Source organism: Didymosphaeria variabile, assembly GCF_027946475.1.
Source record: "Didymosphaeria variabile strain IMI 356815 chromosome Unknown scaffold_8, whole genome shotgun sequence".
Lineage (NCBI taxonomy): Eukaryota > Fungi > Ascomycota > Dothideomycetes > Pleosporales > Didymosphaeriaceae > Didymosphaeria > Didymosphaeria variabile.
Genome location: NW_026611627.1, coordinates 2174203 through 2196121, shown reverse-complemented (window position 1 = coordinate 2196121; position 21919 = coordinate 2174203). Strand labels below are relative to the sequence as shown.

Below are 21919 nucleotides of genomic sequence, written 5' to 3'. Positions count from 1 at the left end.
ACTAAGAATTAGAATAGTAAAGCACTACTTTATATTCTATAGGTTCTATATCTCTATAATAGTTAAGTACTATAAATAGTATCCCTAGAGATACTTACTAAGATAGTTATTCTAATTAACTTTTATAATTATATAGAAGTACTAGAGTTATTTACTAAGAGATAGGTTAAGTATCTATAAGTAACTACTTTTATATCTTTATACTTCTACTAAAATCTTATATTCTAGATATATATTACTTAGGTGTTAAGGCTTCTATAAGAGTTCTTATAGACGATAATAGTAGTAGTAAGGTAAAATAACTATAAATTATTAACTCTAGGCCTTCTAATTATAATCTATATTAGTAAGTAGACTTATTTATATATAACTAACCTATAAACTAACTTCTCTAAGATAGAATTAAAGATTTATAGAGGTAAGTAATTAATACTATTTTCTCTTAACTATAGGCTCTCCTTAAGGAGTTCTATAATCCGCTTTATTAATACCTATAAGGTAACTTATTTAAATATAGATTTATACTTTAAAGAGATAAAACTATAAGGCTTATTACTAGTTCTAATAGTACTATACTACGACTTAAATATTTTAGAGCTATATACTAAGATATAGTATATTAGATTTCCTACGTAGTGTTGTCTATATAAATCTAAGAAAATCTAGTATAGTTATAATCTTGCTAAGAGAGTAATGGTAATTACTAACCCTATTACTTATCTTGCTAATGGCCCTAAACTAAAGGACTTTAAGCTTTATTAATCTATTACATATTTCTAGTTATATAGATAATAAATATAGGTATAAAAGTCTTTTCTAGACTAAAACTAATATATTTACGCCCCTAGTACTCTTTAGGGCCTCTTCTTAAGTTTACTAATTTCCTATACCTCCTACTTATAGACTAACGTGTTAGACGTGCTTATATCTTCTATATTAGACTTTTTATTATTATACCTATACGTTATCTTCTCTACTTTAGCCTTTTTCTTTACTATAGACTCTACTTATACCTTTTTAAGAACTTTTAAAACTTACTACCCTACTATCTACTTATATATGGCTAAGCTTGCCCTACGTCGCGATAACTATTTACTTTAGTAGGTAGAATAAAAGTGTCCCTAGAGCTTAGGTTTTATTAGTTATACCTATAAGTATCCCTACTACCTTATATCCTTTATTTAGGTAGGGGTATTAATAGTACTTCTAGTTAAGTGCCCTATAAGTTCTTCTTATATAAAGTGTAATAGCGCGCTTTTACTATATCTAGAGTCTAGTTTAGAAAGTATCTAAACACTTCTTCCTACTCTATATACTACCTATCTTTAAGTAAAAGTAAGTGCTGCTTATCTAACTCTAGCCATAGTATATATATATAAGTAATATAGTCTTTTTTATACACTTTATTTTTATTACTTAAGCCGTTATTATTATTACTAGCGCTATTATTAAGGGGAATACTCGCCCTAATAATATTTAGTAAGTCTAGGCTTTTATAGGAATATACGCTAGGCGTAATATTATTACTTTAGTATTCTATAAGTATCTATAAATTTAGTAAGAGCTATATTATATAGATTATCTTACCTCTACTACTAAAGAGCCTTTAATAAAAGGCCATTAGGTAGAGAGGTAGGTTTAACTTATTATAATATATAATTATTATTATAATAGATAAGCCTTTTGGCACCTAACTATACGTAAGGTTAGTTATATAATAAGCCATCTTAGGGCTAGTCTAGTTATAGCTACTACTAGCTTTTAATTTTAGAGAATATCTCTATAGGGAGTAAGCCTAAAAAGTACTCTCTATTTTTAGTATAGAAGGTTAATAAATTTAAGGTAAGGCTATACTTAGTAGTATACTTATAGGTGTTCTAGTCCTATAAGTATATCTAAGAGAGGGTTATAATAGGTTTCTACCCTTTATCTAGACTAAATGGCCTCTATGTTTACTCTATTAAGAAATTCCCTATAAAAATCTATTAAATTTATTAACACGACTATATTTACTAGAGTGGCGTTACTTAGTTTTATTACCACTACCTCTATCTTTTCTATATATAGTAGACGTCTTTAATCCTAGGTAGATAGCTTAATTATTCTACCTTTCTTTAATAGAAGTAATATTTTATCTTAGGGATTATAGTAGCTTATTAAATCTATTTTTACTACCCTCTTTAAGGTTTAGTAAGGGTAGAAATAGGCTTCTAGGACTAGTAAGTAGGCTACTACTATTAAGTAGAGAAGAACTATACTTATTACTAGCTCTATAATAAGAAAATAATTTGCTAGATATTACTAGTAAGGGTATTAGCTCGAATATAGAAGTATAATTAAGAATAGGGCTTTCTATATCTCTAGCCGTCTTTTACTTCTTTCTCCTATTAACGCCTTCTAGTCCTACTACTAATAAAATATTTAGCGTCTCTATTAAAGAGAATATTATATTAGTCTATAGACTATATACTTATTTATATACTAATAGTAATCTACTTAAAGTGTTAATAAGTAATTAGTATTTAACTATTAATCCTATTTTTAAATAGGTTAGAGATACGCTATAAATAAAATACTAGAATACTACTTACTATAGGGGACGTAATCTATCTCCTACTTAAATAATATACCTATACGTACACTATTAACTTTACTATATTATTCTATATACCTATTTTCGGCGCTAGTGTAATGGGGCCTCTAGGACTGTGTTGCTAGCCGTGGCCCTATTAGGGTTCTAGTAAGAGATAAGTAGCATGTAGGGTAGTATAGATTATATATAATATAAACATTAATTAATTACTACTATAAGAATGTGTTACTAAAGACTTAATAGTAATCTTCTGTAGGAAAACTAGATATAGAGAACTATATTATAGATTAATAATAAAGACTTACCTAGTAGTAATTTATTATCTCTATATACTACTATCTAATAATGGCTCTATAGGCTCTACCTATAGATTCTATAGATCTAGGCTCTATAGCTCTATTCTACAGATCTATAGATCTAATTACGTAACTTCCTTACATACCTATATTATACTTAGTATCTAACCTATAATTATATTCTTCCCCCTTATAATCTAATTAGTTACTACTATTATTAATATAGGTCCTATAATTCTATTATAGTATAATAGCTATAATACTATCTCCCCCTTCTAGGTCTTTAGCCTAAAGATTAATCTATTATAGGGGTGGTACTATATTAGTAGGGTAAGCCCTATTATAAGTTAGGTTATTATTACCCTCTATATTTTCTTATAAAACTAATAAATAACTTACGCTTACTAATAAAATTAGTTATTATAGATTTCTTACTATACCTTACTCTTACTATAATTAGTTAAAAATTTTATATAAGCTCTCTCTACGTAATATACCTAGGCGTCCTACTTATAAAGCTTATGTCTATTTAAATATCTATAGTTCTTATAATATTAATAGTATTTTAGTAGCTAAGAGTATATTATCTACTACTATTATTCTATTTATACTAATTATTTATAGTGTATAACACTAGTCGCTCCTAAGCTAAAATTTAAGCTAAACTTATTAAGGCTAAAAAAGCTTAGGAGAAGATTCTTAATGCCCTTACTACTACCTAAGTAAAGGTATTATAGTTATAGAAATAGAAGGAGCTTCTTAATAAATAGAAGGATTATTAGTTAGCGTTCCTAGAGGCTAAGCTAGATTAGAAAGAAGTAGAGTTAAAAGCTACTAGTCTATAGGATAGTCCTAAGGAGGGTAAAGTAGTCTCTTAAGATACTACTTATACCTTCTCTAATAGTAGTATTCTTTATAATTTACTATAAAGTAGTCTAACTCTTAGTCTAATATCTCTAGGCTTTCTTTAAGAGATTAGTTTATCTAAAATTCTTCTAACTTCTTAGGGTAGTTAAGATTACTTTCTAGTTTCTAGGTATTATCCTATAGGTTTTCCTTTTTATTACGTCTTAGCTACTTAATCTTATAGTAGTTCTAACTATTTACTAGTTAGTATCTATTAATACTTACTACTTTCTATTCTTCTTACTATTCTCTATATATATCCACTTTATAAACTATAGGTTCTATATTTTATAGTGCTTTTTCTAATAAGGCTACGTAGAATACTAGGTATATTTTTATATTATTTAGGAGGCGTAGTTTAAATAAAACTAGGGTAATCTACTTAAGGACTTTATATAGTCTAAATTTTAGATAGTCTAGTTTATTTAATAGTTATTTACTAGTAATATTTTTTTATAGTAGCTAGACTTTCTCTCCCTTCTCTAGTATAGGCGTAGGCTTATACTTAAAATTATAGTATTTACCTATCTTTCCTTATAGGAATATAGCATCTTACTAGAGTTAGGTATAGATTTATATAATTTTCTTTACCTAATCTTCTCTATCTACGCTCTAGGATCTTATTATTCTAGGTACTTAATAAGCTACTAGGTTAAATCTATAGTTTATAAAGAATAGTAAGACTCTAGTAGTACTATATTATAAGCTATTATAGGCTAACTATACTATAGGGAGTAACCCTACCTAGTTATTTTATTAGTAGTTTAGGTAATACTAGAGGAACTATTCTACTATCTAGTTTATTCTTTTAGTCTAGCCGTCTATTTGTAGATAGTATACTATAGATATACTATATTTAATACCTATAAGGGTAAATACTATCTACTAGAACTTAGACGTAAAGCGTATATCTCTATTAGTAATAATCTTATTAGGGGCACTATACTATACTATTACTATAGAGGTAAACTAGAATACTATATATTCTACTTTACTAACTTCCTTATGTGGTAAGAAGTAAGTGTACTTAGTTATTTTATTAATAATAACTATTACTCTATTATATTTAACTTTATTATCTAGGTTATTACGGCTGCTATGCCGCAATAGAATTATAGGACTTACGTTAATGATAGCAGCAACTAATTAGATTATGTGGGAGAAGAATACGATTATAGGTTAGATGCTAAGCACAATATGGGCACGTAAGGGAGTCACGTGATTAGATCTGTAGATCTATAGAACAGAGCCATAGAGCCTAGATCTATAGGATCTGTGGGCAGAGCCTACAGAGCCACTATTAGATAGTAGTATATAGAGATAATAGATTACTACTAGGTAAGCCTTTATTATTAATCCATAATATAGTTCTCTGCATCTAGTTTCCTTATAGAAGATTACTATTAAGTCTTTAGTAACACATTCTTATAGTAGTAATTAATTAACATTTATATAATACGTAATCTATACTACCCTACACGCTACTTATCTCTTATAAGAACCCTAATAGGGCCATAGCTAGTAATAGAGTCCTAAAGGCCCTATTATACTTTAATAATTATATCTTAAGAGTCTCTACAGGTACGTACCTAGATTATTAGTATTAATAATAGCTCCTATAGTAAACTAACTAATATTATTAGACCTAATAGACCTAGTCTAGATAAAGGAATAACTTAACTACCTTAATAAAGAGAATGCTAGGGCCAAAGAAGCTTATAAATAATTAGTAGAGTAAGTAAGAGTTATATTAGAAGGAATAGTGGGAGGAGCTAATAACACTATAAAGAAATAGATCTAGTAGATAGAACTCTAAATAAGGAATAGACTACTAAAACTTATAGATCTAGAAAAGTTCGATAGTACTTAAACTAAACTTAGGGGGTTCCTAGCCTTAATGTCTCTTTACCTAGATCTAAACTAAGAATATCTTAGGGATAAAGACTAGAAGGTGGCCTATATAGCTACCTACTTTACTAGAAAAGTAATAGACTAGTTTAATAGTTACCTTATGGATTAGAGGACGAGCTAAGTTAATAACTAGAAAATAGAAACTAACCTTATCTTTGCAAGCTATGCTTACTTTAAGGAAAAACTATAGTTAATCTTTAGTAATATTAATGCAGAATGTATAGCTAAACGGAAACTTTTAAAACTCTAATAAACTAAGACAGTGGCAGCCTATGTATTAGCATTTAAATAGCTAGCTAATAAAGTCTTAGACTATAAAGAAAGGGCCCTAATATAAAGGTTCTATAAGGGACTAAAATTAGATATTAGGTATAAAATAATTAGGATAGAGAAACTAACAACTCTACCTATAATAATTAAATAAGCCGTCTAAGTAGACGACGAATTATTCCTATAGAAATAAGATAATAAGAAAGGAAGTAGATATAGCGTAAATAGCTAAAACTATAAAACCTATAATAAAGGGGACCTAATAGTCTTAGATACTAATAAAGAAAAAGGATTAAGTTAGAACATAATAAAGGAAAAGTAACATAAGAAAGGCGCCTACTTTAGTTATAGTAAGAAAGGTTATATAGCTAGGAACTACCTAAGTAAAAGCTAGAATAAGTCTATAAAAGGTACTAAGGAGGAACTAAGGAAATAGGAAACCTTAAGGAATACTAAGGAGAAACTAGCTAGTAGTAAGGAATATAAGGCTACCTACTAGGCTAAGTACTCCTAGGATACATATACATTGCATATAAAGATAAAGAAAGATATAGGATACTAGCTAATAGGTAAAAAGTTAGTAGTAACCTAAGAAGGATAAATAATTCTATAGCTTAAGGAATAAAATGCCTAAGTCCTAGGATTCTTTAATATAAGCAACTTAAGTAGCAAGTTAGATAATAAGAAATAGAAGAGTAGCTTAGATAAATTAGTTAATACCCTATTCTAGTTAACCCTTTAAGGGGAGGAACCCTTCTCCTTATTACCTATATAGGAAGTACCTATATCCTCTAGAAAGAACGTCTATATTAGAGGAATAGAGTACTTCTAGCTAGAAGGACTAGCTATTAAGGTGGCTAAGATAATTAGGTTAGCTAACTTTAGATAATAAATTAAGGGAATGCGCTTTTACTATAGAAACTTATATAGAGAAATAATCTATAAAGTTTATAAGAACTAGAAAATCTAGTTCCTAAGAAATACTAAGTTTACTAGCTTTAATAAGTGGGTTAAAAGAAATATAATTCTAGCGGTAGAGATGCTAGATAGTTAAACCTAGGCTTAAATAGCTAATAAAATTAGGTGGGTAGACAAAGCATACACACCCTAAATTATAATAAAATACTAGATTCTAATTAAAGAAGAACGTTTAGAGGATAAAATTAAACCTATAGAGGGAGATAACCCCTAAATACTAACTAGATATCTAGTGTATTATAAACTCTTATAGACGTTATATATAATAGATAATTATCTAATGCACCTAGTACTAAAAAGGAAACACCGCGCCTTCCTAATCTAAATAATAGATAATCCTTATAATAATCTCGTCTAAAGGGACAAAGTACATAGATAGCACCTAGAAAAGAAGGTAGGTAGATACCTAGTATTAGTACTAGGACCCCTTCTACCATATAAGTATATTAAGGGGCGACTATAGTATAAATACCTAGAAAATAAGTGCCTAAAGTACATAGCGACAAAAATCTAGACTAAGCATTAGCTAAAGGGTAAGGAAGCCCTTAGAGGGATGCTTAGGCCATATATAATACTTAATAGAGAATACTAAGGGGAGACCTATCTAAGCTATAATTAATAGTAGAGCTACCTAGAACTTTATATTAAAGGACTTTATAGAAGAAGAAGGACTCTATTATATAAATAAAAGGGAATAATAGACCCTATATAATATTAAGGGGCTGCTGTTCTAGAAGTAAATTAACATAGAGACTACGCTAGGAACTTTCCTATTAGATAGGTTAGTAATTAATAATTTTATTATAGATTTAGCTAAAATAGATAACTAATAGGACGTAATCCTTAGAATACTATAGCTAAGGTAAGTTAACCTAATTATCTATTAGGGAACTAAAGAAATTAAGTACCCCTATTAGCTAGCCGCTAGTAAGGAACAAGTTCTAGGTATCCTAGAATAATACTAGGAGTTCGCAGACATATTTAACAAACTAGAAGGTTACTTACTAGAATATGTAGACTAGGATTATAAAATTAAGCTAGAAGAAGAAAAATAACCTATATAGGGACTAGTTTATAAAACTATAGAAAAGGAATCTAAGGTTATTAAATAATATATTAAGAATAACCTTAAATAAGAGTATATTTAACCTTCTAAATCGTCTACGGCTTACAGAGTCACGTTTACTAAAAAGAAAAATAACCCTAAACTATAATTTTGTATAGACTTTAGAAAGACTAACGCTATAACTAAGAAAGATTAATACCTATTACTACTAATCTTAGACCTATAAGACTAGCTATAAGATATAAAGATCTTTATACGCTTAGATATTAAAAATGCATACCACTAAATTAGGATAAAGGAAGGTAAGGAGTAGTAGAAGACCACTTTCTAAACTAAGCTAGGACTTTTTAAATATAAGGTTATGCCCTTTAGGCTCACTAATACCCTAGTAGTGTTCTAATAATAAATTAATACTATCTTAAGAGGATACCTAGGAGAATACGTAATAGTATATCTAGATAACGTACTAATCTATTTAATAGATAAATAATAACATAAAGAGTATGTTAGAGAAGTGCTTAAATAAATAAGTAAGACTAAGCTATATCTTAAGCTTAAGAAATATAAGTTCTATATTACCTAGACTATCTTTCTAGGGTTCGTAGTCGAACTAGAGAAGCTTAAAATTAAATAAACTAAACTATAGGAGGTCTCTAATTAGGGAACCCCTAAGTATATTAAGGATATTTAGTCCTTTCTAGGATTTTATAACTACTATAGAAAGTTTATCCCTAGATAGACTAAGATTATAGAACTGCTTATAAGGTTAACTAAGAAGAAAGTTCCTTTTAAGTAGATAGATAAATGCTAATAAGTAATAAATTAGTTAAAGGAAGAGTTTATAAAGGAACCTATTCTATAGATCTTTAACCTACGTTATCTAGTAATACTTAAAACTAATACGTTAAATTTTATTATAGGAGCATGCTTACTCTAATAAGACCTAGAAATAGACAAGAAACACCTATATAGCTATTATTCCTAAAAGATAAAGGCTATAGAGCTTAACTATAATATCTATAATAAGGAAATATTAGTAATAGTTAAGGCTTTTAAGGAATAGAGAATATATCTCTAAGGAGCTAAGTATTAGATACCTATATTCTTAGATTATAAGAACCTAATAGGATTTATAACTAATAAAACCCTTACCCCTAGATAAGTAAGATGGGCATAGACCTTATTAATATATAACTTTAAGATTATATATACTAGAGGAATAGAAAACCTTAGAGCTAATACTCTAAGTAAATAACTAGACCTCTAAGGAAAGATAGAAGTATTAGGGGCCTTACTTAAGTTTAACGCTAATAGTACTATTATATATAACGCACCTAAGCTTATAGTAATAATAGAAATATAAAGTAGTGTATAGCTTAATTAGATCTAGAAGGAAACTGTAATTAATAAAGAAAGTATAAGCTACTTACTAGTAGAAATAAAGTATAAAGATAATGTGTATAAAGTCTTTAATAGGATCTTTATACTAGTAAAAATCTAGAGGGAATTTGTATAATAATTCTATAAGGCGCTAGCATACGGCCACTAAGGAATTAAATAAATACTAGAATAACTAATAAGGGACTACTACTTCCCTTAAGCCTAGTAGATAGTTATAGAAGTCCTTAGGGATTACGTAGACTACTATAAAAATAAGCTAAATAGATATGCACTATATAGGTAATTATAACCTATAGAAGTGCCAAATAGACTATAGGGAGTTATTATAATAGACTTTATAACTAGATTACTAAAGTCTAGGGACCTAGATAATAAGGTTAAATATAACGGAGTAATAGTTATTATTAATAAAATAACTAAATACGCTTACTTCTTGCCATATAAGGAAGTTAGTAAGGTAGAATATATAGCGTTCTAATTTACCTCTATAGTAATAGTATAGCATAGTGCCCCTAATAAGATTATTACTAATAGAGATATACGCTTTACATCTAAATTCTAGTAGACGGTATTTACCCTTATAGGTATTAAATATAGTATGTCTATAGTATACTATCTATAAATAGATAGCTAGACTAAAAGGATAAACTAGATAGTAGAATAGTTCCTTAGATATTACCTAAACTACTAATAAAATAACTAGGTAGGGTTACTCCCTATAGCATAGTTAGCCTATAATAGCTTATAATATAGTGCTACTAGAGTCTTACTATTCTTTATAAACTATAGATTTAACCTAGCAGCTTATTAAGTGCCTAGGGTAATAAGATCCTAGAGCACAGATAGAGAAGATTAGGTAAAGGAAATTATATAAATCTATACCTAACTCTAATAAGATGCCATATTCCTATAAGGAAAGATGGGTAAATACTATAATCTTAAGTATAAGCCCACGCCTACGCTAAAGAAGGGAGAGAAAGTCTAGCTATTATAAAAAAATATTACTAGTAAACAACTATTAAATAAACTAGACTACCTAAAAATTAGACTATATAAGGTCCTTAAGTAGATTACCTTAGTTTTATTTAAACTACGCCTCCTAAATAATATAAAAATACACCTAGTATTCTATGTAGCCTTATTAGAAAAAGCACTATAAGACGTAGAACCTACGGTTTATAAGGTAGATATATATAGAGAATAATAAGAAGAATAAGAAGTAGTAAGTATTAATAGATACTAACTAGTAAATAGTTAGAACTACTATAAGGTTAAATAGCTAGAACGCAATAAAAAGGGAAACCTATAGAATAATACCTAAGAACTAGAAAGTAATCTTAACTACCCTAAGAAGTTAGAAGAATTTTAGTTAAACTAATCTCTTAAAGAAAGCCTAGAGATATTAGACTAAGAGTTAGACTACCTTATAGTAAATTATAAAGAACGCCACTATTAGAGAAGGTGTAAGTAATATCTTAGGAGGCTGCTTTACCTTCCTTAGAACTATCCTATAGACTAGCGGCTTTTAGCTCTACTTCTTTCTAATCTAATTTAGCCTTTAGGAATGCTAACTAATAATCCTCCTACTTATTAAGAAGCTCCTTCTATTTCTATAACTATAATACCTTTACTTAGGTAGTAGTAAGGGCATCTAGAATCTTCTCCTAAGCTTTCTTAGCCTTAATAAGTTTAGCTTAAATTTTAGCTTAGAAGTGACTAGTGTTACGCACTATAAATAATTAGTATAGATAGAATAATAGTAGTAGATAATATACTTTTAGCCACTAAGATACTATTAATATTATAAGAACTATAGACATTTAAATAAATATAAGCTTTATAAGTAGGACGCCTAGGCGTATTACGTAGAGAAAGCTTATATAGAATTTTTAACTAATTATAGTAAGAATAAGGTATAGTAAGGAATCTATAATAACTAATTTTATTAGTAAGCGTAAGTTGTTTGTTAGTTTTATAAGAAGGTATAGAGGGCGATAATAATCTAACTTATAATAGGGCTTACCCTACTAATATAGTACCACCCCTACAACAGATTAATCTTTAGGCTAAAGACTTAGAAGGGGGAGATAGTGTTATAGCTACTATACTATAATAGAATTATAGGACTTACGTTAATAATAATAGTAACTAATTAGATTATATAGGAGAAGAATATAATTATAGGTTAGATACTAAGTATAATATAGGCACGTAAGGGAGTTACGTAATTAGATCTATAGATCTATAGAATAGAGCTATAGAGCCTAGATCTGTAGGATCTATAGGTAGAGCCTATAGAGCCACTATTAGATAGTAGTATATAGAGATAATAGATTACTACTAGGTAAGCCTTTATTATTAATCTATAATATAGTTCTCTACATCTAGTTTCCTTATAGAAGATTACTATTAAGTCTTTAGTAATATATTCTTATAGTAGTAATTAATTAACATTTATATAATACGTAATCTATACTACCCTATATGCTACTTATCTCTTACAAGAACCCTAATAGGGCCATAGCTAGTAATAGAGTCCTAGAGGCCCCGTTATATAGGTTTTTAGACTTTAGTAATCCTATTATAAAGTCTATTATAATAACTCCCTATAGTCTATTTAGTATTTCTATAGGTTATAATTACCTATATAGTATATACCTATTTAGTTTATTTCTATAGTAGTCTACGTAATCCCTAAGGACTTCTATAACTACCTACTAGGCTTAAGGGAAGTAGTAGTTCCTTATTAGTTATTTTAGTATTTATTTAATTCCTTAGTAGCTATGTGCTAGCACCTTATAGAATTATTATATAAATTCTCTCTAGATTTTTACTAGAATAAAGATCCTATTAAAGACCTTATATATATTATCTTTATACTTTATCCTTACTAGTAAGTAGCTTATACTTTCCTTATTAATTATAGTTTCCTTCTTAATCTAATTAAGCTATATACTAGCTTATATTTTTACTATTACTATAAGCTTAGGTGCGTTATATATAATAGTACTATTAGCGTTAAACTTAAGTAAGGCCTCTAATACTTCTACCTTTCCTTAGAGGTCTATTTATCTACTTAGGATATTAGCTCTAAGGTTTTCTATTCCTCTAGTATATATAATCTTAAAGTTATATATTAATAAAGTCTATGCCTATCTTACTTATCTAGGAGTAAGGGCTTTATTAATTATAAATCCTATTAGGTTCTTATAATCTAAGAATATAGGTGTCTAATATTTAGCCCCTTAGAGATATATTCTCTATTCTTTAAAGACTTTAACTATTACTAATATTTTCTTATTATAGATATTATAGTTAAGTTCTGTAGCCTTTATTTTTTTAAGAATAATAGCTATATAGGTGTTTTTTATCTATTTTTAGATCTTACTAGAGTAAATATACTCCTATAGTAAAATTTAACGTATTAGTTTTAAGTATTACTAGATAGCGTAGATTAAAGATTTATAGAATAGGTTCCCTTATAAACTCTTCTTTTAGCTAATCTATTACTTATTAGTACTTATCTATCTACTTAAAAGGGACTTCCTTCTTAGTTAACCTTATAAGTAGTTCTATAATCCTAGTCTATTCTAGGATAAACTTTCTATAATAGTTATAAAATTCTAGAAAGAACTAAATATTCTTAATATATTTAGGGGTTCCCTACTTAGAGACCTCCTATAGTTTAGTTTATTTAATTTTAAGTTTCTCTAGTTTAACTATAAACCTTAGAAAGATAGTCTAGGTTATATAGAACTTATATTTCTTAAGCTTAAGGTATAGCTTAGCCTTACTTATTTATTTAAGTACTTCCTTAACGTGCTCTTTATGCTATTATCTATTTATTAAATAGATTAGTATATTATCTAAGTATACTATTACGTACTCTTCTAGGCATCCTCTTAAGATAGTATTAATTTATTATTAAAATACTACTAGGGTATTAGTAAGCCTAAAGGGCATAACCTTATATTTAAAAAGTCCTAGCTTAGTTTAGAAGGCCATTTTCCACTCCTTACCTTTCTTTATCCTAATTTAGTAGTATATATTTTTAATATCTAAGCGTATAAAGATCTTTATATCTTATAACTAATTTTATAGGTCTAAGATTAGTGGTAATAGGTACTAATCCTTTTTAGTTATAGTATTAGTTTTTCTAAAGTCTATATAAAATTATAGTTTAGGGTTATCTTTCTTTTCTGTAAATATAACTCTATAAGCTATAGAGGATTTAGAAGGTTAAATATATTCTTATTTAAGGTTATTTTTAATATACTATTTAGTAACTTTAAATTCCTTTTTTATAGTCTTATAAACTAGTCCCTATATAGGTTATTTTCCTTTTTCTAGCTTAATTTTGTAATCCTAATCTACATATTCTAGTAAATAACCTTCTAGTTTATTAAAGATGTCTATAAACTCCTAGTATTATTCTAGGATACCTAGAATTTGTTCCTTACTAGTAGCTAGCTAATAGGGATACTTAATTTCTTTAGTTCCCTAATAGATAGTTAGATTAACTTACCTTAGCTATAGTATCCTAAGAATTATATCCTATTAGTTATCTATTTTAGCCAAATCTATAATAAAATTATTAATTACTAATCTATCTAATAGGAAGGTTCCTAGCGTAGTTTCTATATTAATTTACTCCTAGAATAGTAGCCCCTTAATATTATATAGGGTCTATTATTCTCTTTTATTTATATAGTAGAGCCCTTCTTCCTCTATAAAGTTTTTTAATATAAAGTTCTAGGTAGCTCTACTATTAATTATAGCTTAGATAGGTCTCCCTTAGTATTCTTTATTAAATATTATATATAGCCTAAGTATCTCTCTAAGGGCTTCCTTACCCTTTAGCTAACACTTAGTTTAGATTTTTATTACTACGTGCTTTAGGTATTTATTTTCTAGGTATTTATACTATAGTTATCCTTTAATACACTTATATAGTAGGAGGGGTTCTAAAGCTAGTACTAGGTATCTACTAACCTTCTTTTCTAGATGCTATCTATATACTTTATCCCTTTAGATAAGATTATTATAAGGGTTATCTATTATTTAGATTAGGAAGGTATAGTATTTCCTCTTTAGTACTAGGTGCATTAGATAGTTATCTACTATATATAATATCTATAAGAGTTTATAATACGCTAGATATTTAGTTAGTATTTAGGGGTTATCCTCTTCTATAGGTTTAATTTTATTCTCTAAACATTCTTCCTTTATTAGGATCTAGTATTTTATTATAATTTAGGGTATATATGCTTTATCTACCTACCTAATTTTATTAGCTATTTAAGCCTAGGTTTAACTATCTAGCATCTCTACTACTAGAATTATATTTCTTTTAACCTACTTATTAAAGCTAGTAAACTTAGTATTTCTTAGGAACTAGATCTTCTAGTCCTTATAAACTTTATAAATTATTTCCCTATATAAGTTTCTATAGTAAAAGTATATTCCCTTAATTTACTATCTAAAGTTAGCTAACCTAATTATCTTAGCTACCTTAAGGGCTAGTTCTTCTAGCTAGAAGTACTCTATTCCTCTAATATAGATATTCTTTCTAGGAGATATAGGTGCTTCCTATATAGGTAATAAGAAGAAGGGTTCCTCTCCTTAGAGGGTTAACTAGAATAGGGTATTAATTAATTTATCTAAGCTACTCTTCTATCTCTTATTATCTAACTTACTATTTAAGTTACTTATAGTAAAGAATCCTAGAACTTAGGTATTTTATTCCTTAAGCTATAGAATTATTTATCCTTCTTAGGTTACTACTAACTTTTTACCTATTAGCTAATATCCTATATTCTTTTTTATTCTTATATGCAATATACATATATCTTAGGAATACTTAGTCTAGTAGGTAGCCTTATATTCCTTACTACTAGCTAGTTTTTCCTTAGTATCCTTTAAGGTTTCTTACTTTCTTAATTTCTCCTTAGTACCTTTTATAGACTTATTCTAGCCTTTACTTAGGTAGTTCCTAGCTATATAACCTTTCTTACTATAACTAAAGTAGGCGCCTTCCTTATATTACTTTTCCTTTATTATATTCTAACTTAATCCCTTTTCTTTATTAGTATCTAAGACTATTAGGTCCCCTTTATTATAGGTTTTATAGTTTTAGCTATTTACGCTATATCTACTTCCTCCCTTATTATCTTATTTCTATAGGAATAACTTATTATCTACTTAGATAGCTTATTTAATTATTATAGGTAGAGTTATTAGCTTCTCTATTCTAATTATTTTATACCTAATATCTAACTTTAGTCCTTTATAGAACTTTTATATTAGGGCCCTTTCTCTATAGTCTAAGACCTTATTAGCTAGCTACTTAAATACTAATATATAAGCTGCTACTATCTTAGTTTATTAGAGTTTTAAAAGTTTCTGTTTAGCTATACGTTCTATATTAATATTACTAAAGGTTAACCGTAGTTTCTCCTTAAAGTAAGTATAGCTTATAAAGATAAGGTTAGTTTCTATTTTCTAGTTATTAACTTAGCTTATCCTCTAATCTATAAGGTAACTATTAAACTAGTCTATTACCTTTCTAGTAAAGTAGGTAGCTATATAGGCTACCTTTTAGTCTTTATTTCTAAGATATTCTTAATTTAGGTCTAGGTAAAGAGATATTAAGGCTAAGAATCCCCTAAGTTTAGTTTAAGTACTATTAAACTTCTCTAGATCTATAAGTTTTAGTAGTCTATTCCTTATTTAGAGTTCTATCTACTAGATCTATTTCTTTATTATATTATTAGCTCCTCCCCCTATTCCTTCTAATATAACTCTAACTTACTTAACTAATTACTTATAAGCTTTCTTAGCCCTAGTATTCTCCTTATTAAGGTAGTTAAGTTATTCTTTTATCTAGACTAGGTCTATTAGGTCTAATAATATTAGTTAGTTTACTATAGGAGCTATTATTAATACTAGTAATCTAGGTATATACCTATAGAAACTCTTAAGATATAATTATTAAAGTATAATAGGGCCTCTAGGACTATATTACTAGTTATAGCCCTATTAGGGTTCTAGTAAGAGATAAGTAGTGTATAGAGTAGTATAGATTATATATAATATAAATGTTAATTAATTACTACTATAAGAATATATTACTAAAGACTTAATAGTAATCTTCTATAAGGAAACTAGATATAGAGAACTATATTATAGATTAATAATAAAGGCTTACCTAGTAGTAATCTATTATCTCTATATACTACTATCTAATAATAGCTCTATAGGCTCTACCTATAGATCCTATAGATCTAGGCTCTATGGCTCTATTCTATAGATCTATAGATCTAATTACGTAACTTTCTTATATATCTATATTATGCTTAGTATCTAACCCGTAATTGTATTCTTCCCCCTTATAATCTAATTAGTCGCTACTATTATTAATGTAGGTCCTATAATTCTATTACGGCGTAGTAGCCGTAATATTAGTATATATATTTAAATAGAGATAACTAAGTACTAAGTTTTATATAAGCTAACCTAACTCTAACCTAGTATACTAGTAACCCTACCCTAACCTATACCTATACTAGTATAATTTAATCCTAACCTTAACCTAGTATCTATATAACCTATAACCTAACCTAGATCTACGTCTAGTAACCCTAACCTAGCCAACTAGTATAGATATTAAGGAGGTATATTAGTATTTAATTTACTACTAGTTAGTGCTATATTAGTATAGAAAAGGTATAAAAAGAAATAAAAAATTCTCTTTTATTATAAATATTCTATATAGTTCTATAGGCCTAGATCTAGGTCTAGACCTATATTTAGCTTTAGATATTAAATCCTTTTACTATAAAACCCCTTCTAGTAATATATAGATAATATATATTAAGAAGGTATATTAGTATTTAATTTACTACTAGTTTATAGTATATTAGTATAGAAAAGTATAAAAGAAATAGAAAAAGGTTTTTTTTTATTATAAATATTCTATATAGTTCTATAGGCCTATATCTAGGTCTAGACCCACTAATTAAATTATAAAATTTAATTTCCTAATTTAATTCTAAAGTTTTACTAGCCTCTAAAGTTCTACTATAATAAGCTTATTCCTCACTTCGTTTATTATAAGTAATAATAGTAGCTTTACTTAAAAAAAAAAAAAAATATAAGTCTATACTAGAGCACAAGCACGACTTTCCCTCGCTTACTAGTGAATCTCGAGGACATATCGTAAGCCAGTCTAACATCCTCCAAAGGTAGAGTACTTGCCACAAAGACTTTGAGGAGCCCGTCGTCCAATGCTGCAGAAAGCTGTTCGAGGTTCCTCCTTGAAGGAGAAACTATGAAGAATAACGCGTTGACGTTGCCCTCCTCTTGAGCTACGCCAGAGTCCCTATGTTCTCGAACAAAGTTCCAACTGGCACTGTCAACAGATATAAGGCTCCCATTATCCGCAACGAGAGACCAGCAGGTTTTTAGGACGCTCCCGCCTACAGTATCGATAATGACCTCGTATTGTTTGCCAGAGCTCGTCAAATCGCTGTATTCAACAACGTCGTCTGCCCCAAGAGCACACAAGAAGTCTTTGTTCCTTTCGTTCGAACTGGACGCTGCAGTCACATGTGCTCCGGCGAGTTTCGCCAGTTGCACAAGATAGTTGCCAACACAACCAGATGCGCCAATCACCAGTATCCGAACTTCCTTCATCGCCGTGACCTGGTGCGTTCCAGATGCTCGGCCTTGCCTCGTGAAATCTGGTGCTCTTATGGAGGCTTTTTCGAATAGTGCTTGGTAAGCGGTCAGTGCGCTTAGGGGCACGGCCGCAGCTTCGACCCAGGAAAGGCGCGAGGGCTTGACACATGCTTCCTCCGTGTTGACGACCATATATTCGGCCCATGCCCCAGCTCGCGAGCCTTCCGTCATACCATAAACTTCGTCCCCAACCTTGAATGGCATGTCATGAGACTCGTCGTTCACCGAAACCACAGTGCCGGCAAAGTCATGGCCTAGTATCTTCTTCTCTTCAATGTAGGTCTCGGGCCAAGTTAAGGCGTCTCTAATAACCGTGGTCGCGTTCACGCGGATCAACAGCTCCCCAGATCGGGACGGTTGAGGTATCTTGACGTCGGAGAACACCCGTAGGGCGGAAGATGGCGCTGGGTTTGTGGGTGAATATGGGATTGAGAGGTTCCCCTTTGCTGAAAGCGAAACAGCTCTCATTATTTTTCAGCTTTAGTTTAGCCTTCTGCAAAGCGCGAATATGGGTGAGGGTGAGCTGGTCGTTTCATTCCAAACCTCTACGACATCGGATGCGGAGTACTTATAGTAGATTCTATATGGAGCGGCCGGCTATCACGGTAGCGGCAGCAGCACGCAATAGTGGCCCATGTGGATCAATGCCGTTGGAGTACGCCTTCACGACGCGCTGGCGTGGCGGAGTCCGGCGAAACGGCGACCGCTTCCGCCGACCCAACATGCACCATACCCCGCAAATCTCCAACCCAGCGACTCGGGTCGCTCTGAATGAAGTTCTCTGGACTACATACCGACAGAGTTCTTCAAGTCGTCTCATCCCGATATTTCCAGCACTACTCTGCCATGAAGGCCGATTCGGCGTCCGCAAAACCCTCCTCGTCATATCACAGCCCAAGAAACGCTACAACATCACGATTGGATGAGGATGTCAAACATGCCTCACCACGAGGATAAGAACTTTTCGGCGCCAGTGGAGGTCATCGATTTCTCTGCTCTACTTTTCGATATGGATGGCACAATCATTCAGGGACTGGCAGAGATTGGCAAGGAGATTGGAGTTAATGGCGATGGTATGTGAGCCTCCACGTGCCGATCCTTAGTTCGCAAAAAAGGAACATGAGGAGAAGAAAGAAAAACCCGCTAAGCGGGGCCCACTCCAGTGATCTTGAAATCCTCACACGGTCGCAGAAATATCGACGTGCTCAGACTACTGTGCCAGGGACGCGTAAACTGGGAATGCACGCACTTTAATCCCGTCGTCTAGCACCATAATATTTGCCAACTGTGAAGGAAATGTATATCGTCTTACGTCTTCTACGATAGATGTTTGCAAAATCGAAGGACAAATACCGCTGAAGTACGGCTTGGACGCGACGGAGATCCCCGGCTCGCGCTCACTCCTCGACTACCTTGAATACACCGATGTCCCTTGAGCAATTGTCACTTCTGGTACTCGGCCCCTCGTTACCAGCTGGCTCGACTTCATGAACCTCACAAACCGCGCTATATGGTCACGGCCGAAGAATTGGCCAACGGCAAGCCAGACCCAGCATCCTATTATTTGGTGCTTTAGGTCTGGGCTTTGAGGCTGCGGATCCACAGCGTATGCCAGTTCTGAAGAACGGGCCTGCAGGTAGAAGAGCAGCTAAGGCAGCCGGATATCGCGTCGTTGCATTAGCGACTACGCATAAGGGTTCGAAGGTGAGGGAAGCCAGAGCACGTTGGATTGTGACTCTGGAAAGGTGGGATACGGAGGAGAGAATGGCGAGTGTCAGGAATGCGGATTCATTGGTATAGATGACAGGTCCTCAATGGAGTGATCATATTGTCTTCCTCACCCAAGGATGGAGAAGTCCTTCTCGTGAACGCTATGAGTGCAACAGCTACAGCAAAGATTACAAGACAGTACAAAGGATATGTAAAGATTGGAGAGCATGGGTCATTCGCAATTCACGGAACACGGTCGAAATCTACACACAGTCTGTTTCAGTCTGTGTGCATACAGAGTAACACTGCGTGATTGTCCGAGAATCATCATTTGGGAGGCAGGTAGTGGCTCTTTATCAGAGTCTTCAAGACCCCATGAACTCCACTGACCGGCCACACGCTCTAGACTACCGCATGTGCCCTCTCGCCCAGCCCTGCTCCGACTGCAACTCAGTCAAATTCATGCTGATCTTCTCTTACACTGTTGGCTAGTACGGGGCGTGGTACTTCTCTGTGATCACCTTATACCAATCTGTAGCATCGATTTCCCACGACTGGTCACGAGTGTAGTCATCCATGTGCGTATGTCCACCGAATAATTATAAGTTAAGCACCGCACTACATGATTGCTCTACGGCCATGACTAATAAGTCCAACTACTTTAAAGCTCAGATCACCCATTTGTACATACACATAATAGTTGAGATTTAATACAAGTGCCTCCCTTACTAACAACAACCAAGGTTCGACTACAAACGTAGTCTTAGCGTACACTACTAGCTGATAATACTCATTATAATGTATTGCAAAAGGTAATGCATCTGGAGTTGTTTAGTTAAAAGACTAATACCTACACGTTTAAAGTCTTTTCACATCGCTTAGCTCATCAGCACGTACTACTCCTCCAGGCACGCCCAAGCACCATGCTCTCGGGAATCCCATACCATATCGCCTCATCAGGATACTCAAATCCTGCTCAGTACCAGGTACGACGTTGACAAAGAGCCGATCAACATCACACCTTGGCTCAGAATGCACCGCTCCATTGTCTTCACCGATCCGGAATAATGCCATCTCTCCATGCGCTGGCTGTACGATTTCCTCCCCTACAAGGGAAACGGCAAGGGCGCGCCGTACTGAGGCGTTAGTATCGAAGCAGCCTGCACATCGGATGGAGGTGCATGTGTGAGATGTGCGTTTCTCACTTTCTGCAGCTTTTAGGAGGCGGAGGTTTTGCAGGGCGGCAGCATTGGAGGCAGAGCGGAGGAACAGCGTTCCGGGTCCGAGGAGCGTCGTGCAGAGTTTCCAGCTTGCCGACTCAGCTTCCTTGGCTGATGCCCTTCTCGAAAGACCAGGACTTCCGGAATCCTGTGACGCTGCAAAAAAATCCTCATCTACGTGCCACCGTGGGACGTCGTATTCGGACGTGGGCTGCGTTGCACGCAGCGTAAGCCAGTAATGGCGCACACCTGCTTCAGAAAGAAACTTTTCCAAGAAGCAAAGCAAAGGGTCAAATCGCGAAAGCAGCGCCGATGGAGAGGAAGTCAGATGATCTGACCAGGTGTGGAAGGATGGTGGGAGCGTGGAGATCGTAAGGAGTGGCCCACTGTATGTCCATGTGGATGTTGTCTTGATGTGAAAGTTCTGTAAGGCATCCGACTGTTGGGTTGCACGAGAATCGAGATATGGCATAATCTCGTAAGCGCCATATTGAGGAAGCGGATCCATTCCCTCCCAAGATGTGGTAGTTTCCACTGTTCTTCGCTTTCAAAGGTCGTTTCCGCCTCTGTGACCATGCAGGCTGATCGGTCCAAGAGAGATTAGATTGATAGAACTGCTACAGTTGCGTACCGGACGCCTGTTTGTTTAAAAGGAGCTAGACGCGTTACTAAGGCTGCAGGCGTATCAATTGATTCATTACGTCCAACGCCTTGTTATGATGGTTGATATTCAAGGCGCGAGAAAGAGAGCAGGGCTGTGCGCGTTGGCGCACTGGTCACTTGACATCAAGCTCGGTACGAGTGCGCACGACCTACATGGCATATCCTA

At 32.3% G+C, this 21919-nt stretch overlaps 1 protein-coding gene across 1 annotated transcript; it reads right to left on the bottom strand.

Annotated features, from left to right (window-relative positions):
• Positions 1-17584: 17584 nt before the first annotated feature.
• Positions 17585-18628, bottom strand: N0V89_010964 (uncharacterized protein; the record flags this gene model as incomplete). The annotated part of the gene is made up of 1 exon (XM_056219703.1): positions 17585-18628. The coding sequence occupies one exon, from the start codon at positions 18626-18628 to the stop codon at positions 17585-17587; it is 1044 nt and encodes a 347-aa protein (XP_056066830.1).
• Positions 18629-21919: the final 3291 nt, after the last annotated feature.